This window comes from Leopardus geoffroyi, chromosome B1 (assembly GCF_018350155.1).
Source record: "Leopardus geoffroyi isolate Oge1 chromosome B1, O.geoffroyi_Oge1_pat1.0, whole genome shotgun sequence".
In the NCBI taxonomy this organism is placed as follows: Eukaryota; Metazoa; Chordata; class Mammalia; order Carnivora; family Felidae; genus Leopardus; species Leopardus geoffroyi.
Window position 1 is genome coordinate 120,947,556 of NC_059327.1, and position 26,119 is coordinate 120,973,674.

General features: G+C 37.7%; 1 protein-coding gene across 6 annotated transcripts in view; it reads left to right on the forward strand.

Moving 5' to 3' along the window:
* The window catches only part of PPP3CA (protein phosphatase 3 catalytic subunit alpha), a 330,036-nt gene that overhangs the window by 266,978 nt on the left and 36,939 nt on the right, over positions 1-26,119 (forward strand). For all 6 annotated transcript variants that reach the window (XM_045471787.1, XM_045471795.1, XM_045471799.1 and 3 more), the window contains 3 exons: positions 5,766-5,843; positions 8,307-8,401; positions 25,859-25,984. In XM_045471787.1, coding sequence (XP_045327743.1) covers positions 5,766-5,843; positions 8,307-8,401; positions 25,859-25,984 — 299 coding nt within the window. The remainder of the gene's footprint in view (positions 1-5,765; positions 5,844-8,306; positions 8,402-25,858; positions 25,985-26,119) is intronic.

The following is a 26,119-nucleotide window of genomic DNA, read 5'->3' on the forward strand; positions in this document are numbered from 1 at the left end:
CGTTTTACTGCTCATCCCAAATCACAGTTAGCTGCTTCAGGATACACTAAAGCTGAATATTCATATAACTCAACTATTCTACTTTTGTTTTTATATCCACTGGAAATGTTTACACATGTGCACCCCAAAGATTGTTCACAGCAGCAGTATTCATAATAGCCAAGAAATGGAAGCCACCCAAATGTCTATTTATAGAATGAATAATAAATTGTAGTGAATCTCCACACCTAAGACAGCAAATGAGAATGAGTTAACCAAAGCTGCCCATAATGACGGGGTGAGTGCCACAAGGATGCCAGCAGAAGAAGTCACATACTAGAGTGCATCCTAATGACAACATTGAAGTAAGAGGTGAACATTACCGAAAGCTAATCAATAATGTTCAAAGCCGGGGTGGCAATCACCCTTGGTGAGGAGATAATAGTGATTCGAAGGAGATACAAAGAGTGGCTGGGTTCCAGGTAATGTTCTGTGCCTCGGCCCGAGTGCTAGTTACGATGGGAAGATCATCAGTTTGTAATCTTCTGATTTGGGCAGTTTTCTGTATAACTGTTAAGCTTCGATAAAATGTTTGCCTTGAATAAAAACTTCTCACTGCTCCCGAGGCCGCCCACAGCCAGGCGCAAGTGAGGACTCAGGCTCTGGGGAAACTGTGGCGGGGAGAGTGGGAGCCCTTCCAGACTTGATACCTAGTGGGTAAATGAGATGACTTGAAGAACCCTGGGGGAAAAGAAACAAAACAAAACAAAGACGTGGCAAGTCCTGGGGAAAGATAAGCCTGACAGCATCCCGGCTGATGCGGACAGCAGGACACCCTGGGGCTAGGGCCCCCCAGAAGCAGAGGAGGAACTTGGCGGTTGGGCAGAGTTCTCCCTTACTACTGGCCTGAGAGAGGGGAAGGATGCCAAGGAGGCAGGGAGAGGCTTTCTCCCAATCCCTTAGCAAAGGGTTGCAGGCTGAGTGCCTCTGCTTTGCTGAACCTGACGAGGGAAAAACACCCTTTACCTCTCTCACCTGCAAGTGAACGTGAGCTCCAAGAAGCTGACAGGTTGCTGCTTAAATTTAGGATATAAAGACAAATTTAAAAATAATATCTGTCTCTTAAGGAGTTTACTATTACTGAATTAAACGTAATTGACACCACAACATGACGAATGCTGTCTTAGACAAATACGCTCCGGGACCATGGGAGATGCAGCAGTTCTGTGCACACCTCAGGATGAGCTGGGTTTGAGGGGACGGTTCACCCGTGATAATTCAGTGAGGGCTTGGCAGAAGAGTGGGCTTTTCCAGAAGTTAAAAATACTTAAGAAAAGTATAAATGAAGACATAAAAGCATAAAAAAGCCTTTTGATAATGTCCGCTGGTAGGGGCGCCTGGGTGGCTCAGTCGATTAAGTGTCGACTTTTGATTTGGGCTCGGGTCATGATCTCACGGGTTCGTGGGTTCGAGCCCCGCATCGGGCTCTGCAGAGAGTGCAGAGCCTGCTTGGGATTCTCTCTCTCTCTGCACCTCCCCCACTCGTGTTCTCACTCTCTCTCTCTCTCGAAATAAATAAATATTTAATAAATAATAATAATGTCCTCTGTCTATATCTTAAAGAGATACATGCAGAAGGTTTAACTCGAGATCTAAAATATAGCTTAATATAGGAAGGAACAAAAATAAGAGAATAAACAGACTGAGTCTAATAATGGCTATTCTCTCTAATGGCAAAACAGCTTTTCTACCATTTCTCACATGTTTGTCTTTTCTACCTTCTTTACCTTTGCTCCTGCTCAGTCTGTGTCTGCCCCTCTCCCTTTCTAACCCCTTTCCTATCCAGTATTCCCCAGACGTCATTGCTTTTAAGAATTGACACAAGTCACAACTAATATATTTAACACTGTAAAAGAAAAAATTCAATGGATTAAATTTCAAGATCTAATTGGCTTTCTGAAACGATTCATGAACCAGGCAGCTCCCCTCCTAGCAAGTAGAGGGGTTCTGAGGGGCTGTACAAAAAATGGAAGGTTTTTATGGGAAGGAGGGCGGGGCAAGGAGTTATTAGCAAAAGAAAAGAAAGTCTTGTTTCAGGCCAATCACTTTCCCTTACGGGAGGGGCAGGGGATCTTATGACCATTACCTCATCGTCTTTTGGTGGAGGCAGAGGACCCATGCGACAGATTACCTCACTGGTGCCCCTCAGAAAATTCCTGACTGACCAGTTAAGATTTACACTTTTGGGGGAGGTTGAAACTTCCCCTAGGTTAGGTATTAAGCCCCAATTTGGTGACTTGGCCTAAGCAATGCCGTTTTAGTCCTGTAGCTTGCTTTTTCACAACAGCTACCATTAGAATCGAGGATTGCTGACTCACCATTCCATGCTGCATTCTGTCTTCCACACCATGGTGGTGGAGAGAAAATTAAGAGTTGTTACGTGTCTACCACTATCAGTCCAGGCCCTGGACTAGGGAATTTACATATATTGCTAACTCATTTAGTCTTTATCTTAAGTTTGTGGTATAAATGCTACCGTCTGCATTTTTACAAATGAGGTAATTCAGGCTCAAAGAGGTTCAGCAATTTTCCAGAGTCTACACAAGAAATTGGAATAAAAACCCAGACCTAAGGATTCCCACTATTCCATGGAAATTTCCACCTCCTTTTCTACTCAGAGAAATGTATTCTCTAGTGCTTAAGGAATAATCATGTTCCAAGTGGGGGGAAAAAAAAAAAAAGCATTTTCAGAGAGTGCAGCTTCTTCCCCAAACACAGCAGTGCATGCCGGTAAATGGATATCACAAAGCTGAAAGAATCACTACCCTTCCCAGATCGTTGCATTAAGTCTTATTTCAAGACATGTCCAGGACACTGGGCTTGATGAAACCATACAAGTGTTGCCTGACAAGGGTGCCCCCTGGAGGGCTGTGAGTGGGACTGAGATGCAGCCGGCCCCCTGCTAAAAACGAGGCATGGGCCCTTGCTTGGGCTGACCAGCCGGGGGCAGAAGGGGCTCTTCTTGTTGGGCACAAAACACAGAAGCATCACCTCATTAATGCAAACAAACAAAACCCCAAAAGATCTAACATGAGATAGATATTTTTGAAAAAAATCTCCCCAGCCCCCTGTGCTTGCTTTCTTGTTTCATAATATCAATGCATGCTTTACTTTCCTGCCTAGATAATAAATACCCTCAAGACAGAAACCACACCTTACACTTAACCGTAGCACCTCTCCTGGTGCCTAACACAGGGATTAGGGATTGTTGCATCCAACAAATGGAACACGTCACCAGTGCATCTTTGACATTACCATTCTTAACATATATCTTCTTTGGTTCTTTTTAGCTGGAATGCTTTTTTTTATCATCCTTTCCATTAAAAAGCACAAAAATATTGTGAAGTTTTGTGGTTTTTTCGCCACCTAATATCACTGAAGACTTTAATGTATCCCAGGCAGACAGTTGACCAATAATGGGAATCTCGATAGCCAAATATTTTCTAAGTTTATTTAGAAAAATGTTTGTAATTCTTCGAGAGTTTGAATATTTGATTATATATGCCTTTAAATTTCCAGAGATTTTCTTCAAAATGAGTTCCTTCCAAGTAATAATACAAGTGTTCCTCAGTTAATGCTATTAACCTAGCAGATTGCTGCAAGGTTAATTTTGTTTTCTTCAGATTACCGTTAAAAATCAGATATCTATTTCCATGGGGGAAAACTTAAACACATAAGGGTATAAAACTTAGCATGAAGAAAATATATTAAAATGATGCTTTCATAGGACTAGTGTGGGTTCTAACAAAAGGAAAAAATAAATTTAAAAAGTGCTGCCAAGCCATTTGTCCAAGGACAAAACATGACAGACCTAGACAAACACCCTCTGTCTTACAGTGGTACAACAAGGCAATAAACCATATTTCTAAAGAAATATTTCAAGGGCACAAGAAAAAAAATGGCTGAAAGAGATAGGGAAGGAACATTTATTGAGTGCCACCCTACTCTGTCTTCCCTTGGCTGGGCACTTTATGGCTAAATATGTACAAACATATGTGCTATTCTTTAAAGACCCAGCAATGTCTCAGCAGTTAGGGTTTCTTTTGTTGACACACACTGATCTGGAAAGGTCGTATACTTACCTTCTCCTAAGATAGAACAAAAGTCTTTGGAGACACATGTTGGTCAACTCGACCTGGATATGATACAGACACATTTCCCTGTGGACACTCTGGGCCATCTTCTCCAGTTTGTAGGTTACCATGTAACCCATGGCTACATTTACATTCATTTACTGAGCTGACCTGGGACAACTAGGAAGTTGTCTTTTTCTCTCCTTAGCAAATTGCTAAAATATTCTAGAACACACATACATATGCTCACAAATGCACATAAATGTGTGCACATGCACAAAGACTATTTTTTTTTTATTTTTTTAATGTTTTGTTTACTTATTTTTTTATTTTTTAGACACAGAGCACGAACAGGGGAGGGGCAGAGAGGGAGGGAGACACAGAATCTGAAGCAGCTCCAGGCTCTGAGCTGTCAGCACAGAGCCCAACGCAGGGCTCAAACTCACGGACCAAGAGATCATGACCTAAGCCGATGTCGGACGCTTAACTGACTAAGCCACCCAGGCGCCTCATGACTATTTTTGATTTCAGATCCCAGTTTTGCAAAGAACTGAATCCTTTTAATAATCAGCATCTCTTCAGTGGTATGCCAGATTAATGGTATTTCTTTTCTTTTTGAGCAGGGAATTCGTACAAAATCTTTAATATAGAAACTATTTGCATCTTCTCTTTATAATAAATTATTTGAATGACATGTATTATTTAGTATCTCTTCAAAGTGCTACCTTTATAATTGCTGAATTGTTTCTTACAGTACGTGTAGTTTAAGTTCTAGTGGGCATCCACAGTTTGTTTATATTAAAATGAGCATTGGTTTGCTGTCTCTTTATTTGAAATTTCTAAAATTTATTCATTTTTATGACATTCATTTATCTCATTAAAAATTCTTGGAGACAAAGTGATTGCAAAGAGTTTTACAGGTTTAGTTTGTAATTTGCATTTCATTTTTAATAATGTTCCATCTTTGGTTTAGAGATTTCCTTAGCAGACAAAATCATCTTGATTATATATTTAATGCTTTTATTAAGTCAATATAAAGAATAAGTCTTAAGATATGGTTCTGTTGATCGTATTTAAAGTACACAGTTTAAAACCTGTGAATTCCTTAATCGTGTTTAGATTTTGAAGGTTATATCAATTAATGTACTCATAAGTAAGTTGATAGCTCAGTTTCCAGAAGGCTTAGTCTCTCCTACTCCCTCACTCCGTCTCTCTGTAGAGTACTCAGGCACGCACGTGCATCCAAATACAAATGGTGCTGTATTTGAGAACATGGAGGTTTATGTTTTAAATTCTATTCTCAAGTTATCTTGATGCTCCTGTTCACCTGTGTTTAAACGTAGACTTGATACTGGTTTTCCCTATGAGTGGACATTTTTCTAGCGTTGTTATATAATGGCCTGCATTCTTTGTCCTGTTCACACATCTCCAGTCCTTTCTGATTATGTAAAAAATACAGCTGCAGGTGTTTTTCTGCCACGGGGCAGGGGGGGAGGGGGACCTGTCCTGAGAGCCAAGAGGCTTTTTTCATGAATGATGTATGTCTGATTACGCTTGATCAAATCACATAGATCGGGATGTTACAGATACATGTGCTACACTTGATGATTTCGTAACAGATGTTTCTTTCTCTTTTCTTTTTGTCTCTGGCAGCTACCCGGCTGTATGTGAATTCTTACAGCACAATAACCTGTTGTCTATACTCCGAGCCCATGAAGCCCAAGATGCAGGGTGAGCAGTTTTGTGGGTTTACGGAAACTATGTGTTGTTCCTGGGTCCCAGCTTCCTCACTTTGTTCAGGTTTGGAGGGTCCCTTTTGGTAGGCTCTCTCCCTGAAGCACTTAGATCTTAACATTGTCTTCTGATGACAGAGATAGGGCAGGATCCTGGGGAATGAGTTGTAAATGTGTTGTAAGGTCTTCTTTAAAGCGCCTCCGTTTTTAGCCTGAACAGGTAAAATTTTCAGCTGGCTTTCTTAAGCCCTTGTAAGGGTCCCTCTGATTTCCTTCCATTCCTGCTCTTCCCACAGTCCAGTCAGTGAGTAAATTACCAGCAACTTTTCAGTCTTGGTTGGCAGTGTGAATGAGAATTACACGTAAATATTTAACAGATATTGCACAGTGTACTCTTGTTTAAAGAATATCATTCCTGACCCTTGTGAAGTTTTAAAGGACAAAAGCAGAGGCATTTAAATGAGGGAGAAAGTCCTATATTCTAACTAATAAATGTATAACATGATTTTATAATAGTGAATTTTAAAATTGAGGGTCCAGGTTTCATATAATTATTAGTATAATTGATAGACCAATGATAAGGGCTTAGAAAAGTAAGAAACATCAGATACTCAGTTTGATAGTGCATTGAATCTGCACTCGGGAGCAAAAGGCATAATGAAAAGCATTTGATGTCCAGTACCCTTCTCAGTAGGTTCCACTGAAAGGTGTTGTTTGCCTTCAAATGCTTAAACTCATTCCTTCATATTCTGAATTCTTTGGAAGAGAGGACTGCTTAGTATTATAATCTGTGTGCCGAAATCAGGAGTAGAGATGCCCACATCCTGAAGTAAGCCCATGTCCGATGATTCCCCATCAAGGCAGATCCCAGGCTCCTTTCAAAGTTAGCTTTTTTCAAGCAATAATCAACAGGTATGAACTGACCCAACAGCTTAGTATTGGATCCAATACTATCATGTCATAGCTGACCTTTGACATACCTAATGATATGCCTAACCAATGGGGTCCTCAAATAAGTTCTTTTTTTTTTTCTTTTTTTAACTTTTCAAGGCAGTGGTGTCACCATGCTCTTTTGGCTGACTATCCCAACTGAGCATTTTAGGCAGCTTTATATTAATCCCACTACAGACCAGAAATCATCTGCTTATTTGAAAATATTTTAAAATAACGCATCAGTTAAAATCAATGAGTATATTTGTTCAGAATGGGCACTTGATTGATTTATTGGGGGTAAATTGCGATTATGTCATTTAGTTTCTTTGTTTTTATTTGTTATCAAGTAGGCTTAGCCAGTCGTGATTTATAACGTCAAAGTACTAAGATTGAGGGTGTTATTATCTTTCACATTCTGACTATTTTTTCCTCCAGCAAAGTTCAGTTGGATGTGCAGAATAAATACTTCTAGAACATTTCAAAAGACTTTTAAGAAGATATTTTCTTCTAGGAAAAGTTGTATCAAAATATTTTTAAAATTATAATTTTTAAGGTGGTTATTTATCTATCTAAAGGTACTATTTGAGGCACCTTTAGAACCCAATTAGAGTAGGCATGGTTATTCTGCCATAAATAACTGGCTCAGAATACCCAAGGAGTGATAACATTTTGTTTTGCGCTTTATAAGAATTTTTCTAAACTGATATTACTAAAATCTGTTACGTAGAAGTCATGACGTGTGCTTTCGCCTCAATGGGAAAGAGCCAGAATTTCCTGTAATTTTTTTGATTATTTGAGAACTAAAATCCTATTTTTGTCTAAGTAGAAGAAAAGTAACTGTATTGTTGGTTTATTTCCAAAGATCTTGCAGATGTTCTGTTTCATTACTGATTGATTAAATATTACCCTGCTGAGACAATAATCTTTGACCTGCAGATCTCAGAAGAGATTGGTAATAAAGAGAGTTGTAAAATAGAAACAACTTTCAATATGTAAAACCCATAGATTTAACCATTCTTTGAAAAGCAAATCACTTAGTTAAGACCATAACAGAATATTGCATAGGTATTGCACAGAATATTATATGGATAACTAGAATAATCAGCCTGGTTTTTAGTGGTAAAGATTTATATATTGCTCTGCTTATTATTTAGTCTTATGTCAAAAATATAGGCAAACTTCTCAAAAACATGGTAGGTGCAGGATATCTTCGTGTGAAAGGTAACCATTGTCATCTCTGTTGAACACATGGAAATGAATTATGATTTTTCATTGAATTCCACTCTTCCCCTAAATCCGTTAAACTCAGGAAAGGCCTACTCAGAAACTGTACATGTTTCATTGTCAACCTTGAGATGAATTAATGTCTGCGTAAAACAGACTTTAGAGAGAAAATTTTGTTTAATGTTATGTAATTGAGTTCTCTTGGAGTGATAAAACATAACTTTAGTTTTCTTTTTCTAAGGCTATAATTTGATATCATTTTTTTCATAATAGCCTTGTTTTAAATCATATTTGTTGTTTTTAGGTATCGCATGTACAGGAAAAGCCAAACGACAGGCTTCCCTTCTCTAATTACAATTTTTTCAGCACCAAATTACTTAGATGTGTACAATAACAAAGGTAAGTGGTTTTAGAGCCCTCTTGCGCTCTTACATACTATGTGCAATAATTCATGAGGTGTTTTATTTGGGTTTGGTTTTAATGAATGTTAGCCATTCTTTTTCCCCTTGCTTTTTCATTTATTGTTGGATGCAAATCTTGTGATTATCTTCAGAGTTACAGATTCAGTTGATCTGGATGTGGAGCCCAGGCAGTGTTAGTTTTTAACTATTCTCCAGGAGATTCTAATGTATAGCAGGGTCTATAGTAAACTGGTCTAGTAGATTTGGGTTTTAAAAGAAATAATTGAAAGCAATCCAAAATCATGCTTCTTAAAAAGGATGTAGATTTAAATGAGAATAGTGTGATTGTGCATGTAAGGGATCAAGAACAATAAGTGGAAGAATCTATAGTTTGAAATTCAGACTCAAATTGCGTTTATTGAATGCCTACCACGAGTCAGATACTGTGCTAGGCAAGTGCATATTCATTTATTTTTTAAAAAATGAATGAAACTTAAAAGTAAATATCATTAGCCCCACCCCCTTTTAATATGAAGAGTATCTGTTGCTAAATTACCTTGCCCCAGGTCACTCAATTAGGTAGTGATGAACTGGAGTCAAACCCGTATCTTCTGGTTTAGCATCCTGTACTTCCTTTGTGAAACTCCATACCTGTGTGCCTAAAAGAGGCCAGGAAACAAGAGGGTATTATTTACTGACTATAGGAAAGAGAGGAGGAGCAAGGGACACATTATCTTTTTTTATCAAGGTAATTTCTTGATTCAGAAATGACAGGAAGTGGTATAGGTGTGACAGAATGGGTGATAATGTATGAAAGAGCCATTAACTATAGTTGGCATTGGTCTACGTAATATTTATGCAGCATATCTGAGTGTGGCTTTCTGAGATCCTTGCCTCTCCCCACATACACACACATCTGTGCTGTCCTATAGCTGGAGCACATGACTCTCCAACCCCTGCCTCCACCCTAATAGCCCAGAGAGGCATGCCTTCTGGGTGGGACGGCCACACCACAGTCTCTTACACTGCCATTTTTAACTGTGGTGGGCCCTCCTCTGTGGCCACAGAGAGAAGTTATCAGAAGGCACAGTGAAGTTTCTGTCACAACCATGGATGGCAGGGGGCAAGAGTTGCCGCCTCTTTCCTAGTTGCCTAATTTCTAGAAAAGAGGAGCTGTCCTTAGTACTCTGTGGCAAGAAGTGTACAAAGTAAAACAAAATATGCTCTTGATGTGCCAAGTGCTTATAAGCCAGTTGACAAAGTAAGACATGTGGGTGACTGAATAAAAATACAAGACATGGTGTCATTGAGTAAAACTAAGAGAGTTGAACACTAAGTACATTCGACAAGAATGATTTTCTAGAATGGTCAGAGAAGGACTTGTTTAAGGCAAAATGTGACCTGGGCATTAAAGAATGGCTCACATTTGATTGGAAAAAGGAAAAAATAATAATAAAGTCAAGACCAGTGTTTTTGAAACTTTTATTTTTTTTTTTAATTTTTTTTTCAACGTTTATTTATTTTTGGGACAGAGAGAGACAGAGCATGAATGGGGGAGGGGCAGAGAGAGAGGGAGACACAGAATCGGAAACAGGCTCCAGGCTCTGAGCCATCAGCCCAGAGCCTGACGCGGGGCTCGAACTCACGGACCGCGAGATCGTGACCTGGCTGAAGTCGGACGCTTAACCGACTGCGCCACCCAGGCGCCCCTGAAACTTTTATTTTTAAGCAGCACTTTTTTTTTTTTTCTTTTTTGGCCAGACAAAAATCTTAGTCTTAAAGTCTTCTGTATAAAACCAGTAAGAATTCATTCCCTTGAATTGGATGTGGGTTCTCATACCAGATAATTTCCCTGTGGTACCTGCAAGGAATGCAAGACCTCCGTAGGTCATGTTGCATGTCCTACCATGATCCTGTTAATTCCTTCTTTTAAAAATGTTTTAATGTTTATTTATTTTTGAGACAGAGATAGAGAGCATGAACAGGGGAGGGTCAGAGAGAGGAAGACACAGAATCTGAAGCAGGCTCCAGGCTCTGAGCTGTCAGCACAGAGCCTAACGCGGGGCTCGAACTCACGGAGTGCGAGATCATGACCTGAGCCAAAGTCGGACGCACAACCGACTGAGCCACCCAGGCGCCCCAATCCTATTAATTCCTAAAAGTATACACAATATGAACACTTAGGTTTTTTCTTTTATGGCATTAAAACAATTTTTTTTTTCTATTTCACCTGGTGAAAGGAGCACCCAAACAAGCAATTTTTTTGACAGAGACCAATTACTAAATAGCACAGATGATACTTACAAGTTTTTTTTTTAAGAATTGACAAAGAGTTAAAACAGTAAAAAAAAAAAAAAAAAAAAAAAAAAAAAAAAGGAAGAGGAAGAAGACTGGGATTTCGCTCCATATAAAACTGACTTAGACTTTTTCTACTCATCAAAATGTTGGGTATCAGTTTTGCTTGAGACCAATGGCAATTTCTCCCACAGGGTATACATTGCTTCTTTGTCAAGTGTTCTGATTTAACAAGTAGAACTTAATGGGGTGGCTGGATGGCTCAGTCGGTTTAGCTTCTGACTTCAGCTCAGGTCACAATCTCACCACTACTGGGTTCAAGCCCGGAGTCAGGCTCTGTGCTGACAGCTCAGAGCCTGGAGCCTGCTTCAGATTCTGAGTCTCCCTCTCTCTCTGCCGCTCCCCTGCTCACACTCTCCCTCTCTCAAAAATAAACATAAAAAAAAAAAAATAGACATCAGTGAGTTGCTATCTTTGAGGTTTTGTATTGCTTTCACTGTTTTCTTGTGTTTAGGGTAGATCACATTCTCTTAGGAAGGGGAGAGAAGCATTTCATTTTGGGAACCTTTTCATAAAAAATTCTTCTGAGAGAAAAAGATAAACTGATAGGAAGAAAAAAGATACATTCTTCAGTTTGAGCATAATTTCAAAAGACTTTTGTGTAAAATCTCTGAAGCACTTTAAAGCTATTATGCTAACACTGTGTACAGTATGTGGAGTAGGAGTCAGTTATTCACGGCTGAAGTAAGGATTACTGGATTTGAATAAAATAAATGGTAATGAGAATTTTATAAGGAGGTGCAAGAAAACTGGGTTTAAAGCACCTTCAAAAACATAATCAATGGACAGAGAGTGACGAATCCCTAAATTAATCATTTGATTCTTAGAAACAGATGTGGGGGGGGGCACCTGGGTGGTGAAGTGTGTTAAGCCTGACTTCAGCTCAGGTGATGATCTCGCGGCTTGTGGGTTCCAGCCCCGCGTCTGGTCCGACTCTGTGCTGACAGCTCAGAGCCTGGAGCCTGCTTCAGATTCCGTGTCTCCCTCTCTGTCTGTTCCTCCCCCGCTTGCGCTCTGTCTCTCTCTCAAAAATAAATAAAGATTAAAAAAAAATTGAAAAAAGAAAAAAGAAAAACCAGATGACCAGAAAATGTGCTGGGTTATAACCCAATAGTTACAGTATGATTTGATTTTTAAGCACCTACAGATTAAAGGCAGCAGGAATGTTCTTTGGCAAAATGAAGTGGCGGGGAAAAGAGTTTCACTCTGCCATCTTAACACCTGTAATAGATGCGCGATCAGCTTCATGTTTAAGTGTCTGTTAGCTCCGATTAGAAGTTCGTACTTGCCTACAAGAAAAGCAGCTTTCCGCAAGTGATGAGGACCGTAAATGGCCCATCCATCCGTTGGGGTAACCCACATGAATTCATTCGGTTCTTATCCTTTCCGGTCTGCATAACACAGGGAACAACTCCCCTGGCCTCTCTTTCCTCACTCTGACAACTCCTGCTTACTCTTGTAACATGCCAGGGCAGAAGATGTAGATTTGAATCATAGCGCTGCTATTAAACAGCTAGCTCATTTACATTTATTGATATGCAGTGACATCTCTGCAAAACGAGAAAAAACATTTCTTTTGTGAATAATAGATGAAATTACTCTGAAACAAAATGCTGTGAGGTATTAAGATATTATCATCATTGAATATTTTATGTTGCTATCATTATGCCACCTGTCAGTGGCTTCAGGGAAACTGACAGATGATACAGTCCTCCTCAGCCTCTTACTTATAGTTTCACTTTATGGCTCGATCTACCTTAATACCCATCTCTCTGCTTCTCTTTGGGTGAACCCTTTACTTGAGCCAAATTGTTCTACTCGTTGTCCTGAACGCAGTGACTATCCCTTCCATTTGGCTGTCCCTTCCATTGCGTCTTTGCCCACATAACTTTTTTTTTTTTTTTTTTTTCATTTAGATTACTTGTCTCCCTTTTTCTGCTCATCTAAATGGCCTAGACCCACCAGGCTGTTTCTATGCAGACTTCTTTTGGTAGTCCTTCTCTGAATGCCTGAAATAGCAATCATTTGCTCTTGTACTCATCAATTATTTTTCTTTTCTAGTTAGCTTTTCCTACAGTTAACATTCCTATAACTTCTCAATCAGATTATAGTCAGTTTGAAGCAGGGGCTTGTTGATATACATTGTAAAGCCAAGTAGCCTGCATTATGCATGGTAGGCCTTCAACACCTGTGTTGAATGATGCATTTTCTTTCATCAATCAAGTGCTCAAAAGTTACTCTACCAGTATTGACCCACAGAACTCCGTCTCATTTTAAATTACTGCTGCAACCCGTTCTGATAACCTTTCCAAATTGGAGTGAAACATTTGCAGAGCACTTTGCACATCTGAATTTTCTCAATCTGTAGCCCTAAGGGTAAAGCAATTTCATAATTACCCAAACACACCAAACAGAAGAAAACTGTAGAAATGACACATGCACATATCTGCTGCTGTGCTCCTTCTCCCTCTCCTCCCCCTCCCGCTTCTAACTCCTCCTCCCCCAATTCCTTCTCCTCTTCCTCCTCCTCCTCCTCCTCATCCTCCTCCTCCTCCTTCTTCTTCCTTTTAAAATGATATGCCACCTGGACTCAGTTGGTTACGTGTACGACTCTTGATTACGGCTCGGGTTATGATCTCACAGTTCACGAGTTTGAGCCCCGTATCGGGCCCCGCATTGACTGTGTGGAGCCTGCTTGGGCTTCTGTCTCTCTTCCTTCCTGTCTGTCCTTGCCCCACTCAAAATAAATAAATTAATTAAAACAAACTAAAAATAATAATATGCCACCTATAAAAATGACTTCAATCTCACCCACTCAACAATGCAACAAATCTTTACTGAGAACTTACTGTATACCAAGCACCATGCCAGGTGCCAGGAGTATAAAATAAATAAGATGGAAATTGTCTTCACTCTAGTGGGGTTTATAATTTGGTAGTGGGATAGACATTAAATAAAGAATTCCATCAAAAATTATTCAGATATACTTGGAAAATACTCCAAAGAAAAGAATGGTATTAAGTGAAAGTGGAAATTAGTCCACGCAGACCAAATAATAATAATAAGCTTAACTGACAAAAGTGACATTTAAGCAATCTTAGTAAAATATGTCAATATCAAGAAATACAGTGGTAGATGTGAACTCTGCTTTAAACAACTCAGTTTGGCCAAAAAATATAACGAACCTCTGGAATAATGTGTTTTAAACGCTGATGTAAACAGTTAAATCCTTTGTCTCTATAGTGGTACACCTGTGCTTCAGAAAAATCTAAAGTAAATTATACAAAGTTGCCATACGGCGCCTGTTCTCTGTGGTCCAGATGAGTTGTCATATGGGTGCAGGAGTGGATGGGTGGATGGATATATGATTGGGATATCGTGAAATACAAATATACATTCAGGGCTATATAACTCAGTTCCAGGAAAAGCTACTCACAGTAAAATTAAGTAATCAAATAAAACTTATCAAATGAACTGTATTTTGGATTTGAGAAGTCTAAATGGCAACCAAACTAATTTACCAATTAAGACCAAAGATTAAAAATGATCACAAGGAAAAAAATCAATTCAGTGTTAAAGTCGGTTAAGGAAGAGAGAGGTACAAAATTGGGTTTCAAGGATAAGACGAGAAGAGCATCGTTTGCTAAAATGCAAAAGTCTACCCTTTTTGACTGGGAAAAGAAATGTATTATGATGGTTTGGACTTTTAAATGAGACAAATTGATAGAATTGCTTTTAAAAAGCATTTTAGCCCCACCAAAACTTGGCGGAGTCAACATCCTCAAATATTTTCCTTCAAAATGTAGTCAGGGACTTCAGAAGGATACCATTTATAAATAAAAAGATCCTTTACAGCTTGGCATACCATTGTAAAGAGAGGATTTAATTGCCAATAAAAAAAAAAAAAAAAAAAAAAAAAAAAAAACAAGGTAAGAATCTTATTGGCAGTCATGATGTGGACACTCAGGAGCAAATGCAACCTCTCTGAGGCCAGCTTGTCCTAGTCCCCTGATGTCTAGCTGGAGCACGCAGCCTTCAGTGACACCATCGGCACCGTAGGCTGCCAGGCCTGAGAACCTCATTCCTGTACTGCAGCACAGTTCTGTCATGTCAGGACCTTGTTTCAGTATTCCAGAATCATGTGTGCAAACTTAGTGATAGGTGGTCCCTGCCTGAGTCAGGAGCCAAGTGCAGAATCAACTAGTTCAGATCCTTATCCTGGGTGGGAAAAGGAAATAGGGGGAGGGGGGCAGTCTCTGGAAAGAAGTAGAATTCATGCCCAGGTAACCCTAAATTAGCATCTTAGCTTGTTTCTTCACAGCATGCCAAAAAGATTAGTTCCCTACAAAATTGCTTACATTTTATAAGCAAGAAGCCATTTCTGTAGAGTTTGAGGCTGATCTTAACCATGGGAATAATCTTTAGCATTGACATAAACATTTTTAAAACATATTTTGGGCCTTTGTAACCACAGGCATAAATATGATCACTAGCGCTTTATAAGTTAGATAAAATTAATCTAGAGATTTTGTTCAGCGGCAAGAGTTTTCCCAGCTCGTACTTTTTTCCTGCCATCATATCAATTCTAAAGATCCTCTTAATTGGTCTTGAGCAACTGTTTGCTCAGATCACTTTTTTCATATAGGAAACGTAAATGCACATTCACGGTAGCATTTTGTTATTTGATATTTCCAAAAAAATTGTAGGCTGTGTGTTTTTCTTGTTGTTACTAAAGGAAAACAATAAGTAAAATAACTCCTATGAAAATAGTAATTTCTCCATTTATTTAATACACATTTTTACTTTTTACCCCAATGAATATTGAATTACACACAATGGGAAGATAATTTCTTTATAGTGACCATTAAACCAAGGACAGTCTACCAAAAAATGATACGGAATCTACAAACTACAAAGGATCAAAGCAGAAAACATGAAGAAAACTCTTAGCATTAACTTTTTGTATTATCAGTATGAAGTAGTAGGAAATAAATTTATGTAGACATTTAGGCTGAGGAGGACTTTTGGGTAGGAATTTTTGATTAGTTCACATCTCTCTGAGATGAATGGATAAGATTAACTGCAGAGAGGTTTTAGTGGAATATCCCTTTTCTCTGCCTTTTATATAAAGGACTCTTTAATATATGGAATCAATCTAACTATGATTATAATTTCTTATACCATTATCATTATCATTGTCACCTTGACTGCTACAACTTTGATATGTTTTCTTTAAAGTCTTAGGTTGGTAATAGTATATTTAGTAAATGTAAATATTTCCTTTCAGTTGGGCAGTTGGGATAGCATGTATACAAATGTTATTTTCTTTATTCATGCAAGTAGCAAACGATTAATAATAATAATAATAATAATAATAATAATAATGGAACATTTATCTTGTTCTAGAACCTGCTCTCAGTTTCCATGTGTCAATACATGTAATCTTTCAATACTTTGTGCATTACATTCTAATCTTGATTTATTGATGAAAACCTGGGGCACATAGGGGATGCCCGCTTTCCCCATGGTTCACACAATCTTATCAGGCAATAGCACTGAGATTGAAACTCAGCTGACTGACTCCAGTGTTTGCAAGTTAACCTCTGTCTTCTAGGTCAGCTTTGTTATCTGAGGCGTTCAGGGTGATGTTTCCACCGAATCCCTATTCAACTCATGGCTCCATTATGTGGAGACTCATGTAGATGACTAACTGTTCTTCAATAAGAAAAAAAAAAAAAGAGCTTTCGGAGTGAAGAGTCATTTATTATCCCTTTAATATTACGTGAATGTTATACATTCAAATATATACGTTATTAAAAGAGCGGGGCATCTTTTATGTTATTCTAAACTAAATAATTAATCTCTCTCTTTAAAAAGTGTCCTTTAGGCGCTTAGACTTTTGCTTTTTGTACATTCAGCTCCACTGTCAAACTGTCATTGCTGGAGGCCACTTTCTAAAGAGATTAGTTTTAGTCCAGTCATCAACTTGCTTACATTTCAACATTTAATTAATGGGACAGAGGGTAAAATGGAAAATCTATCAAGATTTAATATCTAAGAATTACCCTGAGTATATATTTTAATTGAATGCACACTCTGTATCTTTGCTATAACAAGTGAACTTCTTGATGTTGTAACTGTGGCTGCTGCCTAATTATAAAGTTTGGCAGTTAAGTAATTGTGGAACTTCCCTAAGTAATAACTCCATGAATGAGATAATCCTTGCTTTTTACAAAGGGCTGCCCATAGAATTGAAGGATTTAGCTCTCCAAGTTCTATAAGCCCTTAAATGGGGATGAAGACAGGATCTGGAACAACGCTAAATCCTTCACACAGCTTTATCGGCAGTACTCTACTACTGCCCCTTGAACAAGACCAGCTGGGGGATGCATCCTGAGCTGTTGTATTCCATTTTCTGACAGACGGGTAGAAGATTCTGTAGAAATCGAATTCTTTGTAAAGCATTTCATAGGAGGAAAGACAGGGACAATCTAGATAATGTTGAAGACACCAATGAATGGCTGATACCTTGCTATTCAATATCTAGAAATTCTAGATCTATAAGAGACTTTACCCTGACAATGTCAAAAAGTCTGCGTGATATTACTTTCCACAGAAAATATCAAGTGTGTGGGTTTAATATTAACTCAGTGCCAAGGAACAACCTAGAACTTTGCAAGTTATAGCTCAGGGCTTGATATCAAGTACAGCCTTGAAGGTGAAAAAGGTGTTTTGTGATTGCATACAGATACCACCGGTTTTCAAGGTACCTCCCACCAGGGTACCTGTGTTATGCACTTGGAGCTGGTATGTATTGACTTCATTGAATGGAAGCCAAGCATGGGTACAGTGTTTCCTATGTCCATGCCATCTTCTCCAGCAGTTCAAAGCTTCAGCTAAACCTCTTTCTCTCTCTCATTTACTAAGGTGGCATAAATCTTATGTTAGCATTATAATAACACAGATTAGAACTTAAAGCTAAAACTCATAACTAGTTCTTTCTTATTGACTTAGCAAAAAATACTGAATCGAAATTCAAATTCTCCGTGTGAAATTGTAATGTTAGAAACAATTCTGTGTTTCACTGGACTTGAGCTACTTCCAAGGATCAGTTTTTGGCCCAGACTCTCTGGGTGTTAGTATTTGGATATGACACTTTAGGTGGGAATTATAAAATGGAAAAGTGTCAAAAATAGATAGCCATCCCCTCCTTGAAGAACTTGAAACTGCATCTTGATACTTCTGTTTTTCAGTTGCCACGTAGTTTTTGTGATTACATATTATCATGGATATTAATCCCATGTATTATTGTATTTGAACATCATACTTTCAAAATAATAGTAATTATTCCTATTTTGCAAGTTGTGGAGGTAAAGCTCACACAAGGAGTAATACTTGTGTAAGATTACAGAGTTATAATGTGGCAGGGCCAATGTTTTTTCCATTCTTGTCTATTTTAGAGACTCTTTTACAATTTTAAAATAGAGTTAGCATCTGAAGTAACATTTTTGTCTTTCTCCTAAATTCCAACATGTACCCTTCAGACTGTTCATGTGTTGTTAGTTACACTTTTAGTGTCCTGGGAAGTTATATGTTTTATGTTTTTGAAATTGTTTTTGTTTTTGTTTTTGTTTTTACTTTTTATTTGCCTGCTTGCCTTCCTTTTGTCCTTCCTGTCTTTCTCCATCTTGTCCTTCCTTTCTGTATTTCCTTTCCTTAGATCCTTTCTTCAACCAACATTATTAAACATCAGCCACATGCCAGGTATGGTACAAAGCACTAAAAGAAAAAGAGAGATCTTTTCCTTCTTCATCCCTTCCATCATCTTCCTTTTATTGACTTTACCCAAAATTCTATATTTAAATAATGAGCTGGTTCAAAATTTACTAATGCAATATCAAAAAGAGAAATATGTAACACACACATGCACATATAATTATAAAATTGGCTCATATTATTTCATAGATATATCTGGTACCATCTCTTTCCTCCATGTAAGGAAGATACTATCATCCAAATTGTATGGAGGGCACTTGTAGCAAAGTTAACAAGGTGCCATGAAGGACGCATGTACAAGGAAGGAGAAGCAGGCAGGGACTAGATGTGTGGATAAGAGGATTATACATAGTAACACACATGTGTGTATCTTTATAAATACAAAATCCTTAGCTCACAGCTTCAGGGAAATTATATATACCTACTGTTTGTAGTTATTAATGATAAAATATTTCAGGTTGATTAAATTCAGTCATTACATGGAAGTTATTGAGAATTTGCCTGTGAAAGACCCTATGTGAAGTACTGAATCAAGCAGCTTAAAAGAAAACTTGAAATCTGTCTTTACAAAAGACTTAAACACTTACTTTGTGCTCAATCTTATGAGCTATAGAGTAAAAGTGAGTTATAAGTGTAGTCCTTGCTCACCAAATACAGTAATCCTCATGAGTTAATAAATTTCCCTTAAACTAAGTCACTAGTAATAATAGAAAGAATCTTTTTAAAACAGAATACACTGGGCAAGTACAGGACATTCAGGGAAAGATAAAAAAGACACAGGAGTTAGAAATGAGGTTTCAAAATGGAAGAAATCACCAAGATTGTGCTTATAGATGCTATAATTTGAACTACAAAAACTGTGTATATATGTAGATATATTATAGATATATATCTTCACAAAATCTTCAAAGAAGATTATACCTTAAAACGGTCATCTTTATTGGAAAATACCGTTTTAGAAAATGTACAGCATCTCTCCCAGAATCAAATAAATCCTTTCATGCAGTATATGGCATAATCTTAAAATATTGGTAAAGGATATTATGAGTGTATAGGTCCAATTTCAAGAATTTTATCCATCAAGCCATCATGTCTCCTTCTGTGATGGTAGAACTTTGCCAAAAGAACATGATGGGGGTTTTCCTGCTGGGGTATCTATCATCTACAAGTGACAGAACTGAAAGGGAAAAAAAAATCCTGAGTCTATTACACTTTTTCTTCTTTCTTTCTTTCTTTCTTTCTTTCTTTCTTTCTTTCTTTTTTCTATTTCTGGATGGATTATGATTCTGGAATGCTGCCATTTGCTTCCTTTTCACCTTTCTTTTCTATCCCTCTGCCCCATCTTTTGAAGATGGGAGTGCATGGCCAATTAGAGCTAAGGAGATGAAAAAATGTTATTAGAATTCATTATTTCCATTCTTTTGACCTCTCTCCCCTCTATTGAAAACAGCCCTGGTAATGTTGAGAAAGCCTGAGTGAGGTATGTTGGGAGTGTTACATTCTAATCTAAAGACTTTCAGAAAGGAGCTTTGTGTTCTTCTTGAAATCCACTTGAAATGTGTTGAGCCTATGGTTTTAATGCCCCTTGCTAGCAATATTTTGATAACTTCTTTTAAGTTAGAAGCTCTCTTTGGATATTTATATCTATCTATATATCTATCTATATATCTCTATATATCTCTATATATATCCCTATCTCTATCTCTATCTCTATCTCTATCTCTATCTCTATATCTATATATCTTATTCATTGTCCTATCATCCTCCTCCCTGGTGATGGCAGTTGTAAAGAAGGTGTTGAGCAATATTACCAAGTTTGTATGAAATACAGGTTTTTGTGTCTCATCAAAATCTCAAATTTTAATGTAGGAGAGAGCCCTTTAATTTACAGATTTGGATATGGCCTAGCATTTTATTGCATCATATGGTAGACAGAGGAATGGATTCTATTCCTTGGGTTTCAGTCTATTTGCTGTACCTAATTGTGTCATTAGAAATAAAAGAGTTCAAATGGCCCTTCCCTATTTTCAGGTAGGAGCTGTCCCTTGATTATGGATTTTATATCTCATACACAGCATGGCTTACATGTTTGTTTGTATAGGGTTCTACAGGTGCAGTAAAAATGATTAGACCAAGTAATTGCATAACTTTAAGGCCATAACTTTGACATCGGAGAAAGAACAGGCAGTCAGGCCTCCAGGTTTATGGAAATTGGTATTCTTTCCATTATATCAATTTTTTTCTGGCTATTTTTCACAAGCACATGTGCAAAAGAAGATCACTTGTTTCTAGACTGTCTGGTCAGCTCTGAATTTGGTTAATAACGTGGCCTTGTATATATGTCATAATCTCTCTGTAGGCCTCTGATGCAATTGTTAAATGACAGGAGGTCATGTATAATTGCCAGTATAATGGTGAGATTTCTTGATAGTAGGCTTTGTTCTTTCTCTATTTCTCAGACAAGGTCTCAGGAGTTGGTCTCGAGTGATTCTTGAAGCACAACCACTTGTATTATTTATATTGCACTGGAGATAAATGTCTTTCAAGTACTTCAGAGAACAGCACACTGTTAGGACTCTAGTTGAGTTTTGTAATCCCAGTGACAGTTAGAGGCAGGTGGCAGGGGTGGATGTGGGAGGTGGAAGATGAAATGTTAACTGTGAATTTCGTGACTGTAGATATTTGGGACTGTTTTAGATTAAGGGTTTTTTTCATGTACTTTTATGATATATATATATATATATATATATATATATATATATATACACACACACACACACATACACACACACACATATATATACATATATGTATTATACAAAAAACATAAAAATTTATGAGTAACTTATTAATGTAAGGTTATTCAGGAAGTATCTTTGAGTGAATACCTTATGCTGCTGAAGAAAAAAGAATATATATATTGGTGTATTTGCATTTTTAAGTTATTCTTTTCTCTAACCTATAGAGAAGTAAAAAAATGTTCTATAAATAGTCTCTAGAATTACTGAGAATATTATTCATTGCATTAATGATGAGGTCTTTGTTCCAGAAGTTTGTTATCATTCAGATCTGGAAGTGGTCATATAAATTATCTAGATAAATCCATGAAGTTAGGTGAGGTAATTGAAATCTAAACACTTTAAGTAACCTCGGGTCTTGTGAGTACTTAATGACAGAACCCATCTAGCAGTCTGGGCTCCTGGCCTTCCAGTCTAGTGCTCTTTTTTACAAAGAATAAATGTGGAAGGAGAATCTGTATTCAAAACTTGGCAGGCAATGAACAGTTTATGCAGTTGGGGTGAGAATATCATGGAATACTAGAAAGACCGGGGAATTTAGACTCAGACCAGAACTGAATTTAACTGCTTCTTAAGTGTGACCTTGGGCAAATAACCTCTCTGTTTGCTTATTTTTGAAATGCAAATAAGAACTAGTTTTGAGGGCTATTGTGAAGATTTGTGATTACGTTTTGTAAAGGACCAAATATAATGCCTGATATATAGCAGATGCTTAGTAAATGTAGCTACTGTGACAATTTATTATTTCTGCTGTCAATAAACAAAAATAAAATCTGGAAAAATTCCTGCTTTATCAGTAGGCACTCAGATAAATTATATTGAGTCAGCGTCGAATGAAGAAATGCTTTATCTCACCAGCTCCAAAACAGAACCTCTGTGTTATCTATTGAGCAAGCCATACCCTCACTTGTAAATTTTCATCGTATTTCATTTTTCTCAAATATGATTTTGGAAAAAGCTAAAACATCTTTAATTATGAATACTATATTCAAGGTTAAGTTAGTATAACAGCTAAGACTAGAATTCATCCATTTATAATTTATAAGAGACAGAGGGACTGGTGGAGAGGGATGGGTTTGATGTCAGTAAAACCTGAGTTTAAATATGAGTCCTATCTTTCAGTTGCTCATTGAATGATGTTGAGCAGGCCATTTCATTTCTCAACTTCCGTTCCTTGGATTATAACGTAACGGCAGTCACACCTGCCTCTCAGATTTGTAGTAAGGACTAAATGACATATTCTATAGAATCTCTCCCTTTCTGCCAGGGCATTTGGAGAGGTTATTTGCCCAAGGTTAGTTTTCACATCTATTTTCCTTCCTCCTGCTGCACCAATCTAATGCCAGATAAAAAGCGGGGGAAGCTCACAGGAGACATTGCTCTTCAAAAAGATTAGAACCTTAAAGATCTTTTGAAGACATGAGAACATACTCCTGCTATGAATATGCTGTATCCAAAAATAGTAAAGACCTTTTAAATGGAGCCAGTATTCAGGTAGTACTTAGCAAAGGTGGGAAATACTTCACCTTTTCCATCTGGCAGATCAGAGATATTTGTATGGTAATTTGCCATGATTTTTCTTTTTTCATTTTGCATGGCTTTAATACTATATGAATGTATCCTTAGGTCAAGTGTCTTATGGCATAAATGATAGGATAATTTAAAGAAGAATGGGGTTACAGATAAATATGCAGGATTCAGCAGTCTGTGGGAAGAAGATATTAATCCCTTCCATGTCAACGACTGCACTATCTGCATTTCTTGTCCCCAAAGTGTAGTGATTCTGTTCCCTGGAACTGTGCTGGTGAGCCAGAAATATGTTTTGAAGCAAAGACCATACTGTTCTCAAGTATGATTTTAGTTAACTGCAAGCTGCTGACAACACCAACATATTATTAGGCTGCAATATGATATATATAGTATCCACATTACAAAAAACTATATATCTTCCTCATATTCTGCGTTGGTTAAACCCACCAAAAAACTTATCTTCATTCTGGGCCACACTTTTACAGGGACATTGCCAATGTGGCATGCATCCAGAATAAGGATGAGCAGGAAGAAGGAAAGGGACTAAAAGCCCTCTCATATAAAGAAGAGCCAAAGGGATTAGGAAGAATTTTCTTAAAAAAAAAAAAAATTGTAAGAGAAATAGGAAGATGAATCCTTAGCTTCTGAGCATTTATACTGAGAAGGTAGTATGTGAAGCACAAAGAAATATAAAGCCCGTTTGATGATACTTGTCCCTAAAGATATAGAAGTTTGGCATGCACACATATATATATATATATATATATATATACACACAATGGCTATGGTCAATATCAAATAATAAATGCAGTATAGAGGTTTAAGTCAAGAGCTTTTGGAATGCAGAGGAAGGTTGATATTAGATCCACTAGAAGAAATCAGAAAAGATTTCCCTGAAGGGATACAGTCTGGGTTCGACACCATAGGATAGAAAACCTGGGGTATTTAGAGGTTTCTAAGAAAATATTCCAGGTGAGGAATGCAGAGGAAGGTTGAGATTAGATCCGCTAGAAGAAATCAGAAAAGATTTCCCTGAAGGGATACAGTCTGGGTTCGACACCATAGGATAGAAAACCTGGGGTATTTAGAGGTTTCTAAGAAAATATTCCAGGTGAGGAATGCAGAGGAAGGTTGAGATTAGATCCGCTAGAAGAAATCAGAAAAGATTTCCCTGAAGGGATACAGTCTGGGTTCGACACCATAGGATAGAAAACCTGGGGTATTTAGAGGTTTCTAAGAAAATATTCCAGGTGAAAGAGCAAACACGGTTAGGAAAGCAATGCTATGTTAAAGATATTGGTAAGTAAGAAGTTAAGATATTAATGCAGACATTAAGGCTCAAAAGCAGTAAACGTTTGGTAGCTTTTCAAAAACTAGATTTCGAAGGGCTATCTTTGATCTCTTACCTGTAATCACAGGCTACAACATAAAGTATTGAAATGATTGCTTTCTCTGTGTTTTAAAAGCCTAAACAAAACGAGAAAAAACCCGTTTGACATCATCTAGGATCTGTTTAATAATTTCCACTAATGTGATGCTAATTATGCCATGAGACGATAATAAAAGCAAAATCTTACCAAAGTTTAAGAAGGTGTGATGCAAGAGTATTGTGATTCGTATTTAAAAGATTGTCATTTAGAATCAGAAGTATACTTGTTCTGTATCTATCCAGAAGGCAGAATTAGGATCACTGAGTGGTAAAGAAGTTTTAAACTCAACTTGAGAATTTCCCACAACTTAAAATTGTTTGTCTATCCATAGAATAGATGATGCCGTTAAAACAAGTAGCTCTTCCTAAATTGAAAGTACTCACAGAGGGGTGCTTGGCTGGCTCAGTTGGTAGAGCATGCAACTCCTGATCATGGGGTTATAATTTCGAGTCCCATGTTGGGTGTAGAGATTACTTCAAAACGAAATCTTCTTTTTTAAGTTTATTTATGTATTTTGAGAGAAAGAGCATGAGTGGGGGAGGGCCAGAGAGAGAGGGAGAGCGAATCCCAAGCCGGGTTTGTGCTGTCCGTGCAGAGCCCAATGTGGGGCCTCATTCCATGAACTGTGAGATCATGACCTGAGCTGAAATCAAGAGTCAGATGCTTAACCAACTGAACCACCCAGAGCCCCAAAATTGAAATAAGAAAGAAAGAAAGAAAGAAAGAAAGAAAGAAAGAAAGAGGGAGGGAGGGAGGGAGGAAGGAAGGAAGGAAGGGAGGAAGGAAGGAAGGAAGGGACTCACAGAGACCTGTTAACCTTGTATTGGGATTGCTTTGGAATGAATTTGAATTTCTGAGTCTGGTTAGAAGTGAGACCAGCAATGATCTTAGGATCTCTGCAACCATAGCTTTCTGTGTGACTGTGTATCTAACCTACAGACACTATACAAAGCAGAGTGAAAAGGGTAGTTTCATTTCCTAAGTCACGGATGGTGATTCCTTTCCAGAAGTCATGAGTGAAGTCAGATACCAGTCTATTATTTTATGTAAGATCCAATCCAAACATTTTATTTTATTAAGTCAAGAATGCAGTCTAATTTCAACTACTGTGTACAACCATTGTGAGTTCTAATGGAAAATACATGCTTTCTTTGAAAACATAGAAGTAAATTCTGTTCAAATATTTGAGGAGATTATTAAAGTGTCAAAATGATTTAGCTATACCACTTTTATTAGGGTCATCAACTGTTAAGTAAGACTAGAATATTCTTGGCTGTAAGAGGAGCTTGACCAATTCCTGATAGACATTTGATTAACTGTTTTATATAAATACTTGCCAAACTGTAATGCCATTTCATATTTAGCATTCATATATTGTGCAGTTTCATATTACATTGAGTATAGTTTGATTCCCGAGTAGTGTATACATTCACGACTGATTAAGCTACTGGCGTTGATATTTTGGACCTAAAGTCACACAGTTAATTTTCTTGATCAGCTGAGGCCATGTGGAGAAGCAGAAATATGTACACGTAAACCTAATGTCTTTGTTCTTGTTGTTTTCAGCTGCAGTATTGAAGTATGAGAACAATGTCATGAACATCAGGCAATTCAACTGTTCTCCTCACCCATACTGGCTTCCAAATTTCATGGATGTTTTCACTTGGTCCCTGCCCTTTGTTGGAGAAAAAGGTGTGTTGTGGAATCCTGCAATGATATGGGAAGGAAGGGGAGGGGATGTGGACTGCTTTACCATAAAACAGAGAAACACTTTGGCCTGACCAATAGAAGTCACAAGTGGCAACATGAGGGAAAAGATTTGAAAGT